Here is a 19,777-nt window from a genome sequence, read left to right as displayed (position 1 = left end):
GGCTGCCAGCTTTTCCAGGGAATGCTGTGGGAGACAGTGTCAAAGGCCTTGCTGAAGACCAAATAGACAACACCCACAGCCCTTCTCACATCCACCAGGTGGGTCACCTGGTCATAAAAGGAGATCAAAAACTACCTTCCTCTCCTAAACCCATGCTGGCTGGGTCTTACACCCTGGCCATCCTGTAAGTTCTGTATGATGACACTCAATATAAACTGTTCCATTACCTTACCAGGTACTGAGGTCAGGCTAACTGGCCTCTAACTTCTAGGATCCTCCTTCCTACCCTTTTTATGAATGTGTGTCACATTGGCCAGTTCCCAGTCATCTGAAACCTCACCAGTGAGCCAGGAACTGCTGGTAAATGATGGAGAGCGGCTTCACAAGCTCATCTGGCAGCTCCCTCATCACCCTGGGGTGGATCCCATCTGGTCCTACAGATTTATGAACATCCAATTGGCTTGGCAGTTCTCTGACTGCCTCCTCCTGGATAACAGGGGGACCATTCTGCTCCCTGACATTATTTACCATCCCAGGAGGACAGTTGTCCAGAGGACAAGTTGTCTTCCCACTAAAGACTGAGGCAAAGAAGGCGTTAAGCACTTCTGCCTTGTCCTCATCTGCAGCTACTAAGTTCCCTCCTGCATCCAGTAGGGAACAAAGGTTGGTCTACCCTTCCTTTTGCTGTTAATATATTTGTAAAAATATTTTTTATTATCCTTTACAAAAGTTGTGAAAGAAAGTTCAAACTGAGTTTTCGCCTCTCTTGTTTTTTCCAATATGCCCTAACAACCCCCTTAAATACTTCCTGAGAGACCTGACCCTCCTTCCAAAGATGAGATGCCCTTTTTTTATTCCTAAGTTCCTCCAAAACCTCATTGCCCATCCAGGTTGGATATTTGCCTCATCAAGGCGGAAAAGACTTTTCCAACCAACTGAGACACCCCGGCTCGACATCACAAGGCTCTTCTCACATAGCTCTACTCATACCTTTCTTCTGATGCTTATATATTTCCAGCTGCCTTTGCTGCTGCAGTCGCAGAGTGTTGATTATGGCCACAGTTAGTCGGAGAGCTTCTCTGGGATAACCGTGGGAGCGCAGCGCATCCACCCGAGCACAGGCTGTGGGGACGTGTTCTGCAAGGCAGGAACAGGGGGCATGGCTGAACCACAGGAGCACAGGCATTGACAGCATGGTACTCATGGGGCATCTTCTACTCATGTTCCCCACACCCGAGCTAAACTCCTGCTTCCTGTCTTGAATTCATCCCTTTCTCCCTGCTCCTGGAAAGGATGCCTACCAGGAATACTAACGGGACTCCTGCCACATTCAACCCACAGCAGCCACGTCAATACCTAAATCCCCACCTCCGCAAAGCTTATCTAATGGAAGCATTTCCAACACACCACTGCTGCAATACGACATGTGCAGCTCCAATGCAGGCTGTTACAACCTGCCACTCAATTCTCCTAAAATCTGCATGGCCTATCTCCATTTCACTCACTGCTCTTATGGCACAGGAGATGATACACAGGGTGAGGCTGGGCATCCAGCACTGTGCTGGGGGCACTGGTAGATTTGGGGTGATGCTTTGAACTGACTCTTTTACGCCTCCATGGAGAGCTCTGCAGACATCCTATCTCTTCTGCAGTTCTCCTACCTGGTGTTTTATTATTAGGAACAGTTGCACAAAACCCCCTCCCAAGACTCACAGTTGCTTAGGAATTCATCTGCTCCTGCTGCTTATTGCTCACCTGAAATCACAAGCAACTGTGGAGAGGATTATGACTGAGTGAGAAATTAGCAGGAGCAGATGACATGACATGCTGCATAACAAGCAGCAAAAATCCCATTTTCTTTCAAAATGTCCTACAAGGGGAGAAAAAAACCCAGGCAAACACAGACAATCTGAAGTTATCGTAGAGGGATAATTTCTATTCCTGGAAGAGTTCAGAAAGCTCTGGAAATGCAGACAACCACCTCCACAAATGGGGTATCCGCATCCCAAAGGTCACCCACAAGGAATACATGAGGAAGAGATTTCAGAACTAACACATCTGTAAAAGAGCTTCTTGTTGCTCCCTCTATTCATTTGCTAAATGGATGAAATATTCATCTTCTCACTGAATTTATCACTGGAAGTTGCTGACAAATCACCCTCCTCTCCCACCACTGACTCCCTGAAGAGGTGCCAAGAAAGTAAAAGCGCAAAATCCAAAAATCATGGCAAATACATCAGACAAATAACATGCACCAACCAGCTGGGGAAAAGGGATCACCAGAACCCAGTTAGGCTCAGGATGGGGGAACTGTGGCCACCATGTCCCTTCTAGAGGGAGTCCATGGATGCACCAACCTACCACTGCTGCCTGCGGCTGTGTGGGAAGGAGACCTCCTTCCTGCAGCTTCCCAGAACTCTTCCAAGAGCAGAAATATCCTCCCCTGCTCCATCCAGGGTGTACCAACAGCCTACATATGGGTCCTTCCTATTTCCTGGCATCAACAGAAACTTAGTGCCTGCTACTCCAGAAACTACATCTCTAGACAACTTCAAATATTCTCTTTCCTGGTGGCAGACCTCAGCTTCTGGAGTGGACAAGAGTGCAGTGATGGGCTTTGACCTGTTCTATATTCATACATTCAACTCTTGGACTGTAGGGGATAAGTAATCCCCCTTCCTGGAGGTGGATGGGGACTTGTGTCTCCCATTTTGGGGTCTTAGGGCTCTCCAGGTTCCCCCCCAACCCCTTCATGTCACTCATTCTCATCCCAGACAAGGAGCTGTCAAGGGTCCACAGATCTGCCAGAGGGGTCATGACTTGGCCGGAGAGAATTTGTGTGGCTTGAGGTACTGTGGCTAAAAGTCTACAACACAGGAGGCCTCCTGGCTTGCCTGGCCCAGTATACCTTAAGTTCCCATAAGGATTAATTGTACTGACTGCTAACTGCCTTTAAGGGAAGACTAACAAGAAGGTGAGAGCAGGAAAGAGAAAATCTAGAGGATACAGCTGTGTTTTGCAGTCCAGTTTCATGAGACTTTAAGTGTCCAGACTGGAAACAATGAGAGGTTGCTCTGAGGACAGCTAAACACTGGCAGGATGAAAAGGGACATGATGAGCTTGGCCCAAACTGCCCAAGAGAAGCCCAGACTGTAAATATGTGGAGATTGCTCTAAGGACTGTGGCTGGGGTGTATGTGGGCATTGAATTCTTCTGCTCCCCCCACTCCTCAGGCTAAGGACCAGGGTAGCAATTTCAGCCTAGGATGCAGAAACTTGCAAGGACCCAGGATAGCCTCACTCAGGCAACTCCTCTCCCCTAGCAACCCTACCCACACCGGCCATGAGAGGGGCTCTGGTTTGGATGCTCACCCAGCCACAGTGGCTGTCCCTGGGAGTTGAAGAGGAGGCTCTCACCCTCCCGCTGGTAGGAGGGGGACACGTAGAAGTCGCTGCTGATGATGCGCTGCAGGTGGCTGTCCTGCCAGTGGAGGTCACAGCCCTCGATCGCCCGGGTGAACACGGTTCGTCTGGGCCTGGCCAGGGAGTCTGCAAAGAGAGAAACTATCAGTGCCCGGGTGGGGCAGGGGCAGCCTGCTCCTCCTCCCAGACATCACTTCCCTGGGCAGAGCTCTGCCTTTACAATGAGAGCAAAGCTTGGTCTCACCCCAGCAATTTCCAAGATGGACACGGGCTCTGGCTTTTGATACCCCTGCTGCCTGCCCTACCTCTGAGGGGGACTAGTGTCTCCTCACACAGCATTGCTAAGTAACTTGCTAGAATAGCTGACTTGCTAGAATAGCTGACTTGGTCAGAGGTGAGGAAAGAGGCAGGGACCACCCACCCATCTGCTTTGTGACCACAGTCCACTGTCACACACAAGGCTGATGCCTTGAAACCTGGCAGTGTGTTCCCTCCCCTGTGACACTGAGCATGCAGGCAGCTGCTCCAGGGTCAGGACTGGGCTTCCTCAGCTTTATTGCCCTGAAAGCACCATGAGCTCTCCTCCTCTGCTCCAACACAAAGTCTCAGCTTCACTGAACTGCAGCTTCTTTGATCGGCAGCACATGAAGCCACAAAGGGAACCACACGAGTGTGTCTCATCTGCCTCCGGGTGATGGGGTGGAACCATCACCCTCTAGCAACCTCAGTGGGCTGCATGAGAGCAGACAGCATCATCTGAAACCTCACTGCTGTCCTGCTCCAGATATCTGCACCCCTCTTCAGAGCTGCTCTGTAACTTCATGGGCATTTTTGAAATTACCAAATGCTGGATTAGCATTTCACCCCATCCAGGGCAATCAAGACAATGGGTTTGTTATGAGGAAAAAACCTGTCTGGAGCAATCCCACTATCACTCCAGCCACACTGGATCATGGAGGCCAAACACAGCTGGCAGGCTGCAGAACAGGAAAGGGGGTGCAATGCTCCGTGTTAGGTCCTGCAACCCGCAAGAGGGGCTGAGTTAAATGCATTCAAGGGTGGAAAACAAAAGGCACAGTTCAAAGCTGATCCAGGGAGGCTGGGTAAACATGCTCCGGAAACGATGGCAACAAGCAATTAGCCGGAATGCTGCAGGCACCCTGAGGTGGAGAGAAATTAAACAGGTGTTTGTATGTTGAGAACCAAGCCTGCTCACTTTACCAGGAAGGATTTCAAGAATCAGCTGTTCTTCAGTAATAAAAGAGGCTGTCAACAATCTGGAGCAGTATTTGCATATGCACAAACACGAACCCCAGGACACCTCCAGGATCTGTGCTGCCTTCAGTCCCCTTCTTGGAGAGGCAGGAGCACAGGGAGAAGGGGACATCCCTGGCATGCCCTTTGGGAACTCCCTGCAGGTCTAAAATAAGTGATCTGTTCAGCCCTAGCAACCTTCCCCAAATGCCAGAGCAAATCCCTGGGAGAGTGGGGAACACCAGAGGGGTAGTCCTGAGGCTGGTGCAGGACATGGAGCAAGGCCAGGTTTAAATTAAGCTACTCCCTGAGGAAGAGCAAAGGGAGGCCGGGCATGCGGTCCTGCTCATGGCTGGGGTGGCTGGTAGGACAGCCACGCTCCCAAACTGCTGCTGAGGGACTAATCCCACCCAGAAGAATGAAGCCTCCCCTGCGGCTCGGCTGCTGTCCCCCTCTCCCCCACCCGCTTTGGCCACACATAATACACCAAAGAGCAATTCCAATGCAGCAGACAGAGGCATGTGAAGAGCAATAACTTTCAATTAATGTCTACTTCAGGCAAAAGGAAGGAGAAAGAGTGCTTAAATTTAAAGGGATCAAATGTTTTGTCAGCAGTTGAGAAACTATTTTAGCACTAAGGAACAACCCCTTAACTACATTGCTCTGTCTGTGCTCTGCACTTGAACTGCGTTAACATTCCTGGCTAATGACTTCCCTACCACCTGAATCACAGTCTTTAAGTGAGGCTTAAGGGCTGGGAAAGGGGCTCTGCACTATCTCCAGCTCCTCGCTCTCACATTACAGCCAGGACTTCTGAGCTCAGCTCTGCTCTGCTGCAAGCAGTACTATTTTCCTGTATTACCCCATGTCCAAACCTGCACAGACTGTAGGGGTCTGAACTCCCCCAAAGTCAACTTGCTTTAAAAACAGTCTCTAAACTCAAAACACAGGCAACTTTACCCTGTAGCAAGGAAGCAAACATTTATATATAAAACCAGAGACTGTGAAGACAAATATTTTGTATTTCTATGACTCGCAGAAATACCACCAGCAGCTGAAGCGAGTTCTCTCAGCTTTGGGGTGAGTTTTGACCTGGACCCAACCCCTGTGGCTGTCAGCAGGATTTCCACTCCCTGCCCGGACTCACCTTGGCTGTGACCGGAGCTCTGTGTAAGCGCGTTAGTGATGTTGGGAAGCTCGTTACCGTAATTGCCATCTTCCAGGGGACACACGTCCATCTCGCCCCACTTGCGCAGCTGCCGGAGCCAGCAGGATTTCTCTTCCAGCTTGCAGTGCGGGTTTAACACCACGCACACCCACAGTGCCCCTAAACAAAGCCAAGAAATCACAGAGGTGCCACCGCCATGCGTGCAGAGCAAAGCTCTCCTGCCACCGCGCTCGCCCTGAGAGCCTGCAAGGTTCCATCGGGGTTTGTAAACTCATTTCAGCATAACACACAGACCCGGGAGGGGGATTTACACAGCTTTTAAATACGAAGGAAATTAACTCTATCCCAGCTGAAACCAGGACAAAGTAAAACTCCTCCATAATGAAGCTAAATTATAATCTCATGAGATGGGGACAGTGGGGAGGGGGGAAGGAGAGAGCGGCTGTGTATGAATTTGTGAGTGCTTCTGTCTGCCAGGACAAATCTAGTGTTTGAACTACACATCAAAGCATGCTTAAAAACACTCTGGCAAGCTGCAGAGTCTGTATCTCCAAAGACTAACCTGATTTTGATCCTACCCACGTTCCAAGTGCTTTAAAACCCGCTCTGAATGCTATTTCATCTGCCATTGTTCTTCAGGCCATTTGCATTCAACTATTTAAAAAGGAGATTTGGTGTATTTTCCTTTTCTTTTTTCTTTTTCAATCCCTAGTAGCCCCCAGCCTGCAGAGGAACCAGAAGAGGAACCTGGAGCTTGGCTTGATGTCTTGCAGGCAAGAGCCCTCCCTGATGTGAGTCCTTTGGATCCCACAAGCCAAGCTGCTCACCATTAGGACACCCACACTGACACCCTCTGGGTCAACCATAGGACCTCACATGATGCTGATGATGCTGTGTGCTGTGTGGGGCAAAACCAGGACCAATGATGGGCACCATCTGTCATCATTAAAATCCAGCTCATCCTTTCATAAAACAGGGCTGATGCTAGTGCTGCTGAGTCTTGCAGAAATTCCACTGCTCCGATAACGGCTACAGCAACCTAAGTAAGTGCAAACCTGTGAATTCTTCTTTAGCTAATTCCATTTCTACCCAAATTTCCCTGCAAGGCTGCCAGGAAACAGCATGTCCCCTCCCTTGTGCTTCCCTGTGGGGTGGGATGGCTGTGGGCTGTCACAGCTGCAATGTGAGGTATCCCCAGGGATCCCCTCGGGCTGAGCAGTTCCCGCTGCTCCTCTCTCTGCCCATGTCAAATCCTGTCACAGCTCAGCTTCCCACAGAAACACCCTCACTGCCTCTCCTCCATGGGCTCAGCAACGACCTGGAGCACCTTCCTTCTCCCTGCCCAGCCTACTGCTGTCCCTCACCTCTCCATCACTCCCAGAGCCGAAGTTCCCACCCCAAAGTGACAGCCAGTGGCACAACATCATCCAACACGCCCCCACTGCACAACAAGGAGATTCCTCCACAAGCCCAAACCACCTCCCTCGCTGGCTGTGTTTTGAGCAGCAGCTCCCCGGCTGCACAGCCCAGCCATTGAGCCAAACAGCCCCAAGCAAGGCTGCAGATCCAACAGGAGCCAGAGCAGCTGGTCCCTCTGCCAGACAACATGAGGCAAACCCAGGATGAGCAGTGATGTCCTGGCCCTGGCTCCACTCTGGTGCCTCTCCACTCCTCTGCACTACAGCTGAGCTTTGGTGGTGCTTTTGGGGTGCTTGTCCCCAGACCAATCCTTTGCCAGTTGGAACCTGTAGACATATCTGGTTCAAAACATTAGTAAGGCGTGGAGGCTGTGCATGTCTGGTTCCTTGGAGCTGCCTGGCTCAGCAGGACAGACGTCACCACATCACAACGCAGATGGTGGCAGCAGCATCACATCCAGGAATGGGCACAAAAAAGGAATTGCAGGCACGAGCATCAGCAAATGTCCAAAGCAGCCCTTGCCCGTACGACTCAATCTCTGCTCCCAGGAAACACCACCACCAACTCACTTCCTTCTGATGAACGGGGAAATTAAGATTTTTGAGCTGCAACATCAGCAATTAATTAATGTGTAAAAGAGGTACCTCCTTAGGGGCCCACCCTTACCAGAGTAGGTCTATGTCCCTCATTCCCAGGCTCCTGCAGGCTCCACTGGGGATACTTAGACATGGCATGCTTTTAAAAATCAGGTCTCAGCTCCAGAAAATGAGTCTTCCTTAAGGAAGGGGATAGAACTTCCACCTCCTCGGGTGGCCATGAGATAAAATCTGCACTCGACTCTGGATGTCAGGCATTCCCTTCCCATCAGTGCTCCTGCCTGTTGTCATTGCTCTTCTTTGCCCACTTTGGGGGTGCTTGTGTGAAAAGCAGCCTCGGGCAATTTCAACTTACGCCTCTGAGAGTGCACAGAGCTTGGCTGACAGGCAGTAACAAGGCTTGGTGCTCCAGCTTCACCGCCCCCAGGAATGGGATGCACTCACTGGATTTTTGGCTCCCACAGCTCTGCTAATATGCGTTCTTGGAAGCCTCATGACTTTGCTGCCTATTTTTGAGAGCCCTCTGAGGCATCCTTTGCATGCCAAAACATTATGCCCCTGGGCTCTCCTGCAGAAAGAACAAAGTGGTGGGGAGGTGGGAACCAGGAGGGAAGTGAGATTTGCATCTGTCTCGGTCATGATAATTATCTGGGAGATATAACAGAGTGGTTTTCTGAGCCCTGTGGTCAAGTGACATCAGCTGACAGCACAAGTGACTTCTGTCCTGAGCCGAAATGCCACACCAGGTCAGACTCCGTGTCTCTTCACATGCTGCAGAAACCTTCAACTGAACTTTCTGATAGCAGGAGGTTAAGTGGGGAACAAAGCGGCAGATCACGATTAAGCTAAGCCTATAAACAAAAATGCTTTTTGATGACGGGGCTGGGTGCAGGGACAGGGGGGTCAGAGCCTTCCCAGCCCAGTGGTCCTGGCTGCTGGCCCCAGAGAAGACAGGCACTCCAATCCCGCGCCCAAGTTTCCCAGCCATCAAAGAAATTCTCCCGTTTCCCACAGGGTCGCTCGCCGGCTTAATCTGCTGAAATTCCCCACTGTAAACAAGTGGCCGAGATAAATAAACCCGTCTCCAGGCAGATTAAGGTCAGGCTGCACTTCAGCTGGTTTTTCGTCTATTTTTTGTAATTAGGCTTTAATCGTAAGTACTAATGCGCCAGGGCAAATACTCCCACGCTGCTGAGCTCTCCATCCAGCAGGTCCTTCCTCTCGCTCCCCAGCAGACGGGGCAATAGAGGTTCAATTGGCAGCACATGCACAAGCAAATGATCCCGTTTTTATTTTAATTTTCTTTTTTTTTTTTTTTTTTTATAACTCTGAAATCCTGCAAAATCCTTTACATTTTCCCCAGCATAAATCCACAATCTTCTTTAAGGCTGATCTTCTTCCAATCCCACGCAAGTCTGTGAAGCAGTCTTTGCTAAAATCGATGATTAATTATTAAACACGTGCCCAAAATAATTTCCAAAAGGCCCATTTTTGGCTTCTAAGTGGTGGATTGTGGTCTGTGCCAGGGCTTCCCGTGGCAGCTGGCAACAGGCCACTCAGCCCTCCCTTCAGCAGTAATGGTAACACTGGCAGCTTTGGCATCCACAGCCCACAGGCAGTGGGATGTGGTGATTCCACTGCCCCATGTGCCCTGGGTTTTGTTACCTACCCAGGGACGGTTTAGGACACCTCTCTGCATTCCTGATGTTTGTTACTGGTGACTACCCACCAACTCAGAGCAGCTCTGGTCTCTCTGTACCTCTGCACCTCCTTCAGAGATATGCTCTGCTCCTACAGCAAACACTGCCCAAGCCCAAATGCAAAAGGCTTCCCATAAAACTAGGGAGTAATTCCTACTTTGAGTACAGTCCATGCCCATCCTGGAGCTGCTTCTTGGAACATCACTGTCCTCCACAGGAGCCTCTCCTCAGCATGGAGATGCCCAGACTCTCACGTGTGACATGACTATGCCAGGCGAGCTGCTCTGACGTGTGTTGGCTGGCACCACACTTCTCCTGCTGTTGTGTTGATCCAGCACTGGTAGGGCCCTGACATTCCCCAGCCACTCTGCCATCTGCCAACGGGGACATGCTGCCACCTCCTCCCACTCTGCCGACCAAACCTGCATGCACCAACCTGGTCCTTGTACAGTTAAGCCAGGACTGAAACCCAACCACTCTCCCCTCGCCTGTGCAGGAAGGGAGGGAGGGCTCTCGGCTTGGATAGCAGCTTGGAAATCTGGCCAAATAATCTGTAATTTTAAGCAAATTGCTTCCTGAGTCCAGGCCTGCCCACACACCCATCCATTCATATATCACCAATGTGTTTGCTTTCTTCCACGTGGAAATTCTGGCTTGGCGGACTTGGCCACCTCTCCAGGATCCTTGCATATCCAATTGTCTAGCTGCAGCATCCCAAAATCCTGGAAATATCTTCTTGGCAAGCAAGCACAGATGAGCTCTCCAGAGCTGGTGTGGTTATTTCCATCCAGGAAACTTCATACAGAAACAAGACATCCCACCCCTGCCCAGATCTCGTCTGCATAGTTTGGCCAGGGTTCCCAGCCTCATTTCTGTTTGCATTTGCTGGGCAGTTGGTAGGTGGGTATGTGATTCCCAGCTGCAGTCTCAGATGTTCCAGATCCCAGATCATCCTAATCCTTCTTCCAGCTCTACCATATCCCTTTGGTGCCAGCCCATCAGCCCTTGCCCTTGCATAGTATCTCCCACCAGAAGGCTGCAGAGGAGCTCAAACTCACTCAAACTATGGCTCAAGTCAAACTTTTCACCCAAGATCCCACATGTCCCGTAGAGCCCAGAACTTCAGGGTTAACTTCACCACACAACCCTACTCCCCAAGCCCACGTCATCTAAATGTTTTATTCTAATGATATTACGGTGTCAGCCAGCTGAGCTGGTGTCTAAGATGCTTAGCTAGAATTACCCAGAACTGCATTTCCCTCACAGCCAGGCTCTGTGCTGCCCATCCTGCCCCCCTCACCCTGGAAACGTGCACCACAGCAGGCAGAATCTGTTAGATGTGATGAGACTTGAGAACCTGCCTTTCCCTCTCTGGATCACGGTTCCTCCAGGAACAGCACTTCCACATCTAGGCTCACCAGTCCTGCATCCTCCCTCACAAGGCTTTGGGGCAGCTCAAACACCAAACACCAGCCTGCTGGAAGCATGGGACACATCACACCTGTCATCCTCGATCCCCCTGCAGGAGAGGGGCAGGTTTAAGATTTTGAACTGTGTGGTTTGGGCCTGATCCAGCTGTCTCACAGTGATTCACCAACAGGGAAGGTCCTGGCATGTCTCAAGGTCTCTGTTCCCAAAGAAAAGCCCCATAGGGCCTCTGTAATGATGTCCACTGGCCCAGCAGCCTAGGTAATTCTGCTCCCCTCTGCAAGGCAGTGACCCTTACCCAGCTCATCCCAGAGCTGCCGGCACTTCTCTGTTATGCCCGTCCCCTGCTGCCTCCAGAGGGAGAGCCGAGGATCAGCCATGAACTGCTCTGTTATCAACGTCAGCATCCTGGCCCCGTTGGAGTCCCTCATGCGCAGCATCTCCCGGACCTGGAAGGACAAAGAAAAGTCTTGAGTGAGACAAGCCATGATTCCTCAGAGGTGTTTAAGACACAGTCACCTGGCTGGCAACCCACAGCTCCCTCAGCCTGAGGGTCCAGACTGTAAATACACACATATATGTATGCGTGTGTGTGTGTATGATGTATAGTCACACATTATAACTCGCATGCAATGGCCGTCATGAGGCTGATTGGAGCCCAATTGAGCAGCAGTTACAGCCAGGCTGTGAAGGAGACTGAGATTAAGAACATGAAAGCAAAGCCCTTCTGCAAAGAGAAAACCATAGGTTGGTGAGATTTGTGGGTTATGGCCCCATTTTCCCATGATCTTGGTAAGTTCTGCAGGGTTGGCTTTTTCCCCACTGTGCTGATGGGGAGATGGGGGAAATGCCCTTCCTCGCACAGGGATCACGACACTCATGGGAGGAAGGGACCTGCCAGGATAGCAGGTGAGACAACCCAGGCCTGACCCAGAGCCTGGATTACAACCGCCTGCTCCGCGACAGGGTGAGAAGGCACTGGAGCAGAGATTCCCAGCTGTGATGGGCACTCTGCCAGGGCAGCCAGAGAGTGCCAGCTACGTGACACACTGAGCAGAGATGGAAGAGAGCAGCCGGCTCCTCACCTTGGCAAACATGGAGTTGAGCTGCTTCCCCGAGCCGTAGTACCCTCCCTGAGATAGGAACAGCTTCACCTGCTCTCGGACCTGCTCCTCGTCCAAGTGCCAGCAGTTCTCATCATCGATGCTGGCCCCAGCAGTGGGGTCAGGAGCACCTGAGAGGATGGGGGGGGAGAAGAGAGACAACCATGTTTATGGCAGCAGGATCAGCAGTCCCACTAGGACCAGACCTACCTCTATTTTATTAGGGACCCACCTTTACTTCATCAGCTCAGGTGACAGAAAACCAACTTGATTCTCTGGCAGTGAGCTCAACTGGCAGTGCTGTGCTGTTCTAACACAGTGGTGGCAGCAGCCATCAGGAGGGATCCTGACCACAGGGCTAATGCTTGCATGGCACTCACCTTCTGCACCCCATGTGAAATGAGGCTGAGGAAGACCAGGGACCTGGTCCTCCAAAGCCCCAGGAGTGCAGGCAGCACAGCTGCAGAGCCCGGAGCGCTCTGCGGCTCCAGGGATTGCCCAGCATGCTCTTGCTCCTGCTCCACATCACCGGTTTGTTAAAGCATCAGTAAAGCTCCAATTCCTGCAAGCCCTTCCCCATGTCTGGAACAGTCTAACAAAGGTACTACTGCACTTGGGCTCCAGAGCCCTGGGTTAAACACCTGATCCTGCCCCTCACTTGCTTTAGGACAGGGAACAAGTCCCTGGGCATCAGTGTACCTGCCTGAGAGAGACCTTGCACAGGAAAGAACAAAAGATCAATAATCCTTCAAGGAGCAAACTGTGACCAGAGCAGGGCCTTTGGCAGGCACACATATGCATTCACAAGCTGCATTTCATCTTTCAGAGAACAGAAGAAAGACAGAAAACCTACAATTGATTTAAACAAGTTGAACCGAATTTCCCTTGCCTTGCCCCTTTCGATTCCCATTTTCCTACCCTACGTCCCAGCCACGGGTTCCAGGGTTCACAGGACAGGCAGCAGCACAACTCCAGTGAGCAGCCAATAGCACCAAATGGAACAGGAACTTGGATTTTCAGCTGTCTGCTTTTGGATCCTGCTCTACAGAAACTCCTTAGGGAAAACCAGTACTGAGGAGGGACTGCTGCAACTGGAGGATGCTCCACTCCACTTTGGTCTGCTTCTCCTATCTCCCTCTCAAGAGAGGAAGAGGGTCAGCACAGGAAGAGCAAGGTGCTGCATGAGGAGCCATGGGATGCTGCAGCTAACACATACCAAATTAAATCTTTGTCTTTTCCAAAACTGGGATCTGGTTGTGGAGCAGACATCACTTTCCTACAGAGACACCCTGGTATGCTGTGCACACCCCAGCCTTTTGTGTTGCTGAACTAGAAGCTCAAATACAATTCATGAAAATTGTGCTCCAGGATGCCTGTTCAGCAGGGTAAGTGTCTCTTCCTGACTTGTAAGCAAGACAACATCAACCTCAGGGATTCTAGGGATTCTGCTCCTCCAGCAAAGTGTGAGAACAGTCCTGACCTGCTAAGATACAGTTATTTGTATTTAATGTCCTTTACAAAATTACTTTAATTTCTGCTAACAGTCACTGCCTGAGAGAAGCTCCAGCAAGCTCTAGGCATGCTGAAGGGACAGGATGCTGCTGCTCCCTCTGCAGAATAATTTATAGTCAACACAACCACATAATTGGGACGAGAGCTGAAGCAGCAGAAAGGAAATCACAGTTCCTGGGTGAGCATGAGGACTTCTGCCACACATGCCCTGATCCTTCCTGATCCCACTCCCCTGCCATAGCCCTGGAGAAGTAGTTAAACCCTGAGCCCCTAGCAAGGGGAGAGTCCTGCTCAGTGTTCCATCAGAGTCAGCTCAGAGTCCTGCCATAAGCCAAGAGGGACAATCACAGCCAGGGACAGTCCATGCCGGCCCTCTGAGCTTTTCTGTGGCTTTTGCTTCCCTCCCCCAGCCTCATCCTTATCTCACAGATAAAGAGCAGACAAGCCAGTGATTATCCCCTATCAGGAACCGATGACTAATCTGTCTACCACGAGTGCTTATCCGGCCCCATCGCTAGGTATCCCAGACGCTTGCACTCTTAATATCCTCCTCCCCACCATCCTGCCAGCCACTCCCAGCTGCACCTAGCCAGAGCAGCCTCGACTGCCTCTACAGGGTCACCTGTCTGCATCTACGGGGACCAGGAGGACATGGACGCCTGGGGTGATTCATCCCACCAGAGCTCAGCTCATCCCTCATGCCTCACCGTGGCTTCTGCGACAGATTAGGAGGAGGAGGTCACAAAATGCCAAAAGTAGTACGTTTTTTGGGGGTTCCCAGGGCTACCCCTCAGTGCCTGCTGCTCACACGTAGCGTTAGCGATGGAAAGCCCGAGCAGCAAGGAAGGGAGCGTGCAGCTAAATAAAACCTCCTCCTCCCACGCAACACATTGAGCACTTCGCACGTTGGGGTTCGGGCCGCAGCCAAATTAGCAACGCGCCTCCCGCGCCTCCAAATAAAGCGCAAATTTGCTTGTAAATGTATTTTTCTCTCCTATAAAAGATTCAGAGAGAGGGCTGTAATAGCAAATTCCCACACGTGCAGCACAACCCCGCAGATAACGGGCTGCCCAATTACGCTGGGGAGCTGGATAAACATTTAAGAGCAAACAACGGGATTTGTGCTGGGTTTAAATATTAATGGCAGGATTTGTCCACTTCCCCTTGCCAACGTTCACACCGTGGGGGCTTCGGCAGCAGCATGCCGTGACGCAGCTGATGAGTGATTCCATGTCTCTGCTCCAAAGGAGCTGGGAACGGCATGTAAAACAGCCCGGCGCCTGCATAACACATTTCTCATATAGCAGCATTCGTGCTCCAAAGAGCCCTGTTTCAGATGTGCTGGATCTTGCTCCTGCCGGATTCAGATTTAAGGAAACACCATTGCACATCTTGAGTGGAAAGAGTGTTTCACCAGCCCGTTTACACTGGCTGTAGAAACTGAGATAAAAATGCAATCCATCACACCCCAAGCTGGGCTCCCCCAGAGCTGGGAGCTCGGGGGTTTAACTGTTTGACAGCCAAGTGAGACTTGGCAAATATAACAACCGAGAAAAAAGGACTGGAAAAATCTACAAATTAGAAAACAGAGTGAAGTCAGGCATGGAAAATTCAACTCCTTGCTCAGAAATTAGCTGCCCAATATGAAGAAAACAAAAGGGGCTCCTGAACTGGGAAGGTGGAGGTTTCCAGGGCTGAAGAGGCAAGTACAACCTTGTGGGTGATGCCAAGCATTGGCACATCCCAAACCCAAGCTCCTGAACCCAAGAAGGGGCGATATATCAGCTGTGTAGTGTGGAGAGCACTCCCAGAACATCTGACTTGTAGCAGGATTGGTGATACAAAGAAGGTAGGATTGTTATTTTTAACCAGAACCTGGAGATGATAAAGTGATGCTAAAAGTCACCCAGTGATAAAGGTGGCTACTCCAGCATTTCCCTTATGGTCACTTCACCCAACTGTGCTGGCACCCACCAGTGGTTTGGGGCCTGGCTGTGCCAGCTCCGGGGTCAGTGGTGCCTGGAGCAGGGCTGGCTGTCGTGGTGGCCATTCACAAGGGCCATCTCATGACTGCACATGGTGGTGTTGCCGAATGCCTCTGGGCTCCTCTCCGGCATCCAGAGAGAAAACAGATGTGAAGGATCAGCTCAGGGCGGGGGGTGGGGAGGACATGGACAAATAAGCAAACTGCAGAAAACCTTAAAGAGAAAATAACCAGGCACCAGAAAGGAAATGAACTCTAACAAGGGATTAAAAATAGCAGCAAAGCAAGGAATCCAGCTCCGCCAAGACTCCGGGTTCGTTTTCAAGTGGAGGAAAGTCAGAGGGAGCTGCCAGGGCAGCCTGAAGATTCACATACACCTGACAGCAATGGGCAAGGGAATCCAGACCGGCTCCCAGGAGGGTGGGCAGGAGCAATGTGGTCCAGCTGGTACCAGTATCTGGTGCAGCTGACTTTGGAAGCTGCTTGTAAAGCACCACTTGTGCTTTGGAGTCATCTGGCAATCCCAGTCACTCTGGCAAGACAAGGGGAAGAGCTGCCTTTCTCTTCAACACTCAGGTGTGTTTTTTCCCTTAAATCCACAACAGCTCAGCAAACAGGACACGAATGCCCTGGAGATCTGACCTTCTCCTTGTCCCCTGCGGGAAGGCAGAATTTCAAATAGATTTACTGGCGCTGCCCTCCAGACGCTGTCTTGGGATGACCTGAAAGTCAAAGAGTGCCCAAGGACTACTCAAACATCAGCCTTGGCTCAGTGTGACAGGACAGGCAGGGTCTTCCTGCACACTAACCTGGCAGCCAACTTGCTGTGCACAAGGAGCAAAGATGGGACAGCATTAGCCCAGGAGCTGGAGGAAAGCTCAAGGTGCATGTGGGACGAAAGGGAATGGATGAGGCAGCAGGCTTCTTATGGTTTTTGCACAAGGAGATCTGCTTTTCCCGTGCCAAAGCCCAGGGGACTTTTCCCTTTGAGGGTTTTTCAAAAGTCCTCTTCTCCAAAGAAGCTCCCAAGGACCATGGGAGCTCCTTGGTGATTCACATGGTTTGTCCTCAGAGGGAGTTGTCCTGCACCTTGTGACAGCAGAGATTTGTGGTTTTTCTTACGTCTGGTTGAGAAGAGCATCCTGAGCCCTTTGATGGCACCAGCTGAGCACCACAGATACAGTGTCATCCACTGGCATTTCCATGACCCCTGCCACAACTCCTGGACTGAGGGCAGCAGCACTCATGTCCACATGCTGCTCAAGCTGGGTGAGTTACAGAGCTGCAAACATGGGGTCTGCCAAAATCTTCTGCAACAAAGGGGAAGAATTCACCAATGAAGCATGAAGAATACCTCTAAGCCCCAAATCTTCTGGGGCCCATAGGCACTGTCTCATCTTTAAGCTCTCAGAGGAGCAGAGGGAACAAGGTGCCAAGGTGGCCACCACCAAATGCTCCTCACTCCCTTGGAATCCTAGCTATTGGATCCAAGCTTCCCAGCTGCAGCTTCTGGCTGCCCTCAGCATTCTACCCACCAGGAGAGACCAAGCAGCCACTTTTGCTGCGAGTCACTTTTGCTGGCGCAGTGACATCCTTGCAGCCTTGCTCTGTGCCAGGCAGCCACACTGCTGGCTTTGTCCCCTTGGGGAGGAGCACTGAAACCCACCCTGGTCTCCTCCCTGCAGCTGCCACTCCAGACGCAAGCATGGAGGTGCCAGACATGCAGGATGCTCTCACTGGCACACGCTGCCCTTTGCAGCCAAGCCACAGGAGCAGAAACGTGACCCACTTCAGCAGGCAGAGGTCAAGTGGGGAGCAGAGCGGCAGGCACACCTAGGCTCTGCTTGGACTGAATCCTTCGGGAACATGCAAGTGCCTTGGCTGCGCTCCAAGACTCCATCATTACTGGATAGTTTGCATTTCCTTCTAGGAAGACAGCCGGGAAGATCGGCACGCCGTGCACAGCCCGCAGCTACAGACTCCTGCAAGGAACAAAGCTCCAGTGCCCGGAGCCGAGCGTGTCAGACAATGGACAGCAATTTTCTCTGCCATTCAGGCTCTGCAGGAGGAAAAGGAGCATCCCTGAAAGCCTTATTTTACAAAATCAGACAACTCCCTTGCAAAAGGGGCATTCCCCAACCAGCCTGGTGCAAAGCCAGTTCCTCAATCCTACGTGCTCACCATATAAACAACGAAAGAGGAATCCTTCGGGTGACCAGAAGCAGGTGAGGAAGACCTGATGCTGATACAAAGCTCAACAGACCCCTCCTCAAAAGGAGGGGGGACAGGGGAAAAAAAAAGGATTTCCAGAGAGAACATTCTTGCTCCAGGGAGTACTTACTTCAGGTGTCCAATACACACAGTGGGTTATTGTTCGGGTTGCAGAGGCTGGCCTGCCAAAAGCCACCTTGGCCCCAATCCCAAGGCCAGGGTGTGACCCCAAGGGTCTGAAATGCACATGGTCAAGAAATGCACATAGAGCTCTGTGAAGAATTACAAATCCCAGGATCAGTGACCCACTATGAATGCATGTCCCACAGCTGGGAAGGGCAAGATGGGGGACAAATGTGGATCCACTTCATCTGGAGACCCCAGAATTCCTCTCCCACAAACACACCCCCATGGCTGCAGTCCTTCCTCACCCTGGGGTCAAGCAGGTCTGCAGTAGTTGGTTGCACTGTGGCTGTGCTTCTGGCAGGATCAGGAGGACAAACTTGCAACACTATCCAGGATCAAGAATGGAAGCCCTGGAGAGCATCACTATGAACTTGAATATGAGGGTTTTAGAGCCTTCCTTTTCACAGGATGCAACATTTATGAGTTATAGATCACTTTAAGATCATGTCATCATATGAAGGCTGATCTGCATCCTCCCCCAGGGTGAGACAAGCCCTCCTCCTCTGCTCTCCTGTTTGCAGAGGTGTTAACTCACTTGTGACCAGCCAGGCAGCCAGAGGGGTGTCAGAGAGATGCCACCCTCTGCAGAGCGACCATGTCTCTGTTGCTCAAAATCGCACACTGGAGTGCATGAATTTGTACAAGTCTGAAGGGAGTGTGAATTTTTGCTTTGTTTTCTTTTTTAAACCACTTGTAAAAACAAGAAGCAGATATTGAACTGGAGCCAACATCTGTATCTTTGTAAGACTTTCAATCACCAGCCTTTTGCTGACTCTAGAGCAATAAATATTCAGAGCCTTAAAAGCTTTACTTCAATCTGCTTAGGAGAAAGCAGCCTCAAACAATGGCCAAGAAGGGATCTTGCCCAGCCTCAGCTTCAGCAGCTCAGTTCAGAGAGGGGATGACCCTCACCAGATCCTTGCAGCATCACAGCTCCCCATTCTTTTACAATGACAAATATTGAAGGCCCCCCCAACAAAAGCCAGTTGCTTAGAGCACAACCACCCATGCAGCAGATGCAGCCAGCAGAGGAGACAAAGGCCTCTCCCAAGGTAGGAACAGGAATGACCAGATACAGAAAGATGAACACGTCTAAGATCAGAGCTGCCATCACCCCCATGGTGACAGTGGCTCTGGCCTTACTTCTCTACATGTGGATTCAACTAGTTCAGATGGTATTTTAGGCTGCATATGGGGCTTTTCATCTTCAGAACACTTAACAGGCACGTGTTAATCCCTGCAACGCCCTTCCGTGGCAGATAAGTGTTTATTATCTCTGCTCTACAGCTGGTGGGACTGGCACGGTGGGGAGCAGCTCATTGTTGCAGACCCTGGGCAACCTCCGCTCCTGGGCTCCTTGAAAAGACACAGCAGGAGATCCCCAGGAGTCTGGGTCACATCCTGGGCCAGTGGAGCAGGGCTAGGTTGGGCACTGTCCCCTAGATTTCCAGGAGAGGAAATCAAAAGCATCTTCCAAACACAAAGCCCCAGGACACATCTCCGCTGCCTTTGTGCAGTAGGTAAGAACAGCAGCGCTCATTTATTACGGGCAAATTAACGCCCATGGAGATTAAAGCTTTATCTCCTGCCAGCTCAGCTGCATCTGACTTAGTGCAGGGCTCGGGCTGACACCATGTCCCCATGTGCTGGAGGAGCCACATCCCCACTGCACTTCCCACTCCACAGGATTCCAGCACCACGTCCTTTGCTTCTCCATTCTACTCTGAGCTGTGCCTTGTGCACCACCAGCCTGTCAGCTCTGCCTCTTCCTGCCTGTTGAAGCCCATGTTTGAC

The 19,777-nt window shown here is 51.1% G+C and overlaps 1 protein-coding gene across 2 annotated transcripts in view; it reads right to left on the bottom strand.

Moving 5' to 3' along the window:
* Window positions 1-19,777, bottom strand: part of ZSWIM5 (zinc finger SWIM-type containing 5) — a 96,185-nt gene that overhangs the window by 8,981 nt on the left and 67,427 nt on the right. For both annotated transcript variants that reach the window (XM_033067223.1, XM_033067224.1), the window contains exons 3-7: window positions 12,073-12,221; window positions 11,286-11,436; window positions 5,824-6,003; window positions 3,372-3,548; window positions 991-1,137 (exon numbers count right to left, since the gene is read on the bottom strand). In XM_033067223.1, coding sequence (XP_032923114.1) covers window positions 991-1,137; window positions 3,372-3,548; window positions 5,824-6,003; window positions 11,286-11,436; window positions 12,073-12,221 — 804 coding nt within the window. The remainder of the gene's footprint in view (window positions 1-990; window positions 1,138-3,371; window positions 3,549-5,823; window positions 6,004-11,285; window positions 11,437-12,072; window positions 12,222-19,777) is intronic.

This window comes from Catharus ustulatus, chromosome 9 (assembly GCF_009819885.2).
Source record: "Catharus ustulatus isolate bCatUst1 chromosome 9, bCatUst1.pri.v2, whole genome shotgun sequence".
NCBI lineage: Eukaryota > Metazoa > Chordata > Aves > Passeriformes > Turdidae > Catharus > Catharus ustulatus.
The sequence above is the reverse complement of the archived record's forward strand: the minus strand, read 5'-3'. Positions and strand labels throughout refer to the sequence as shown.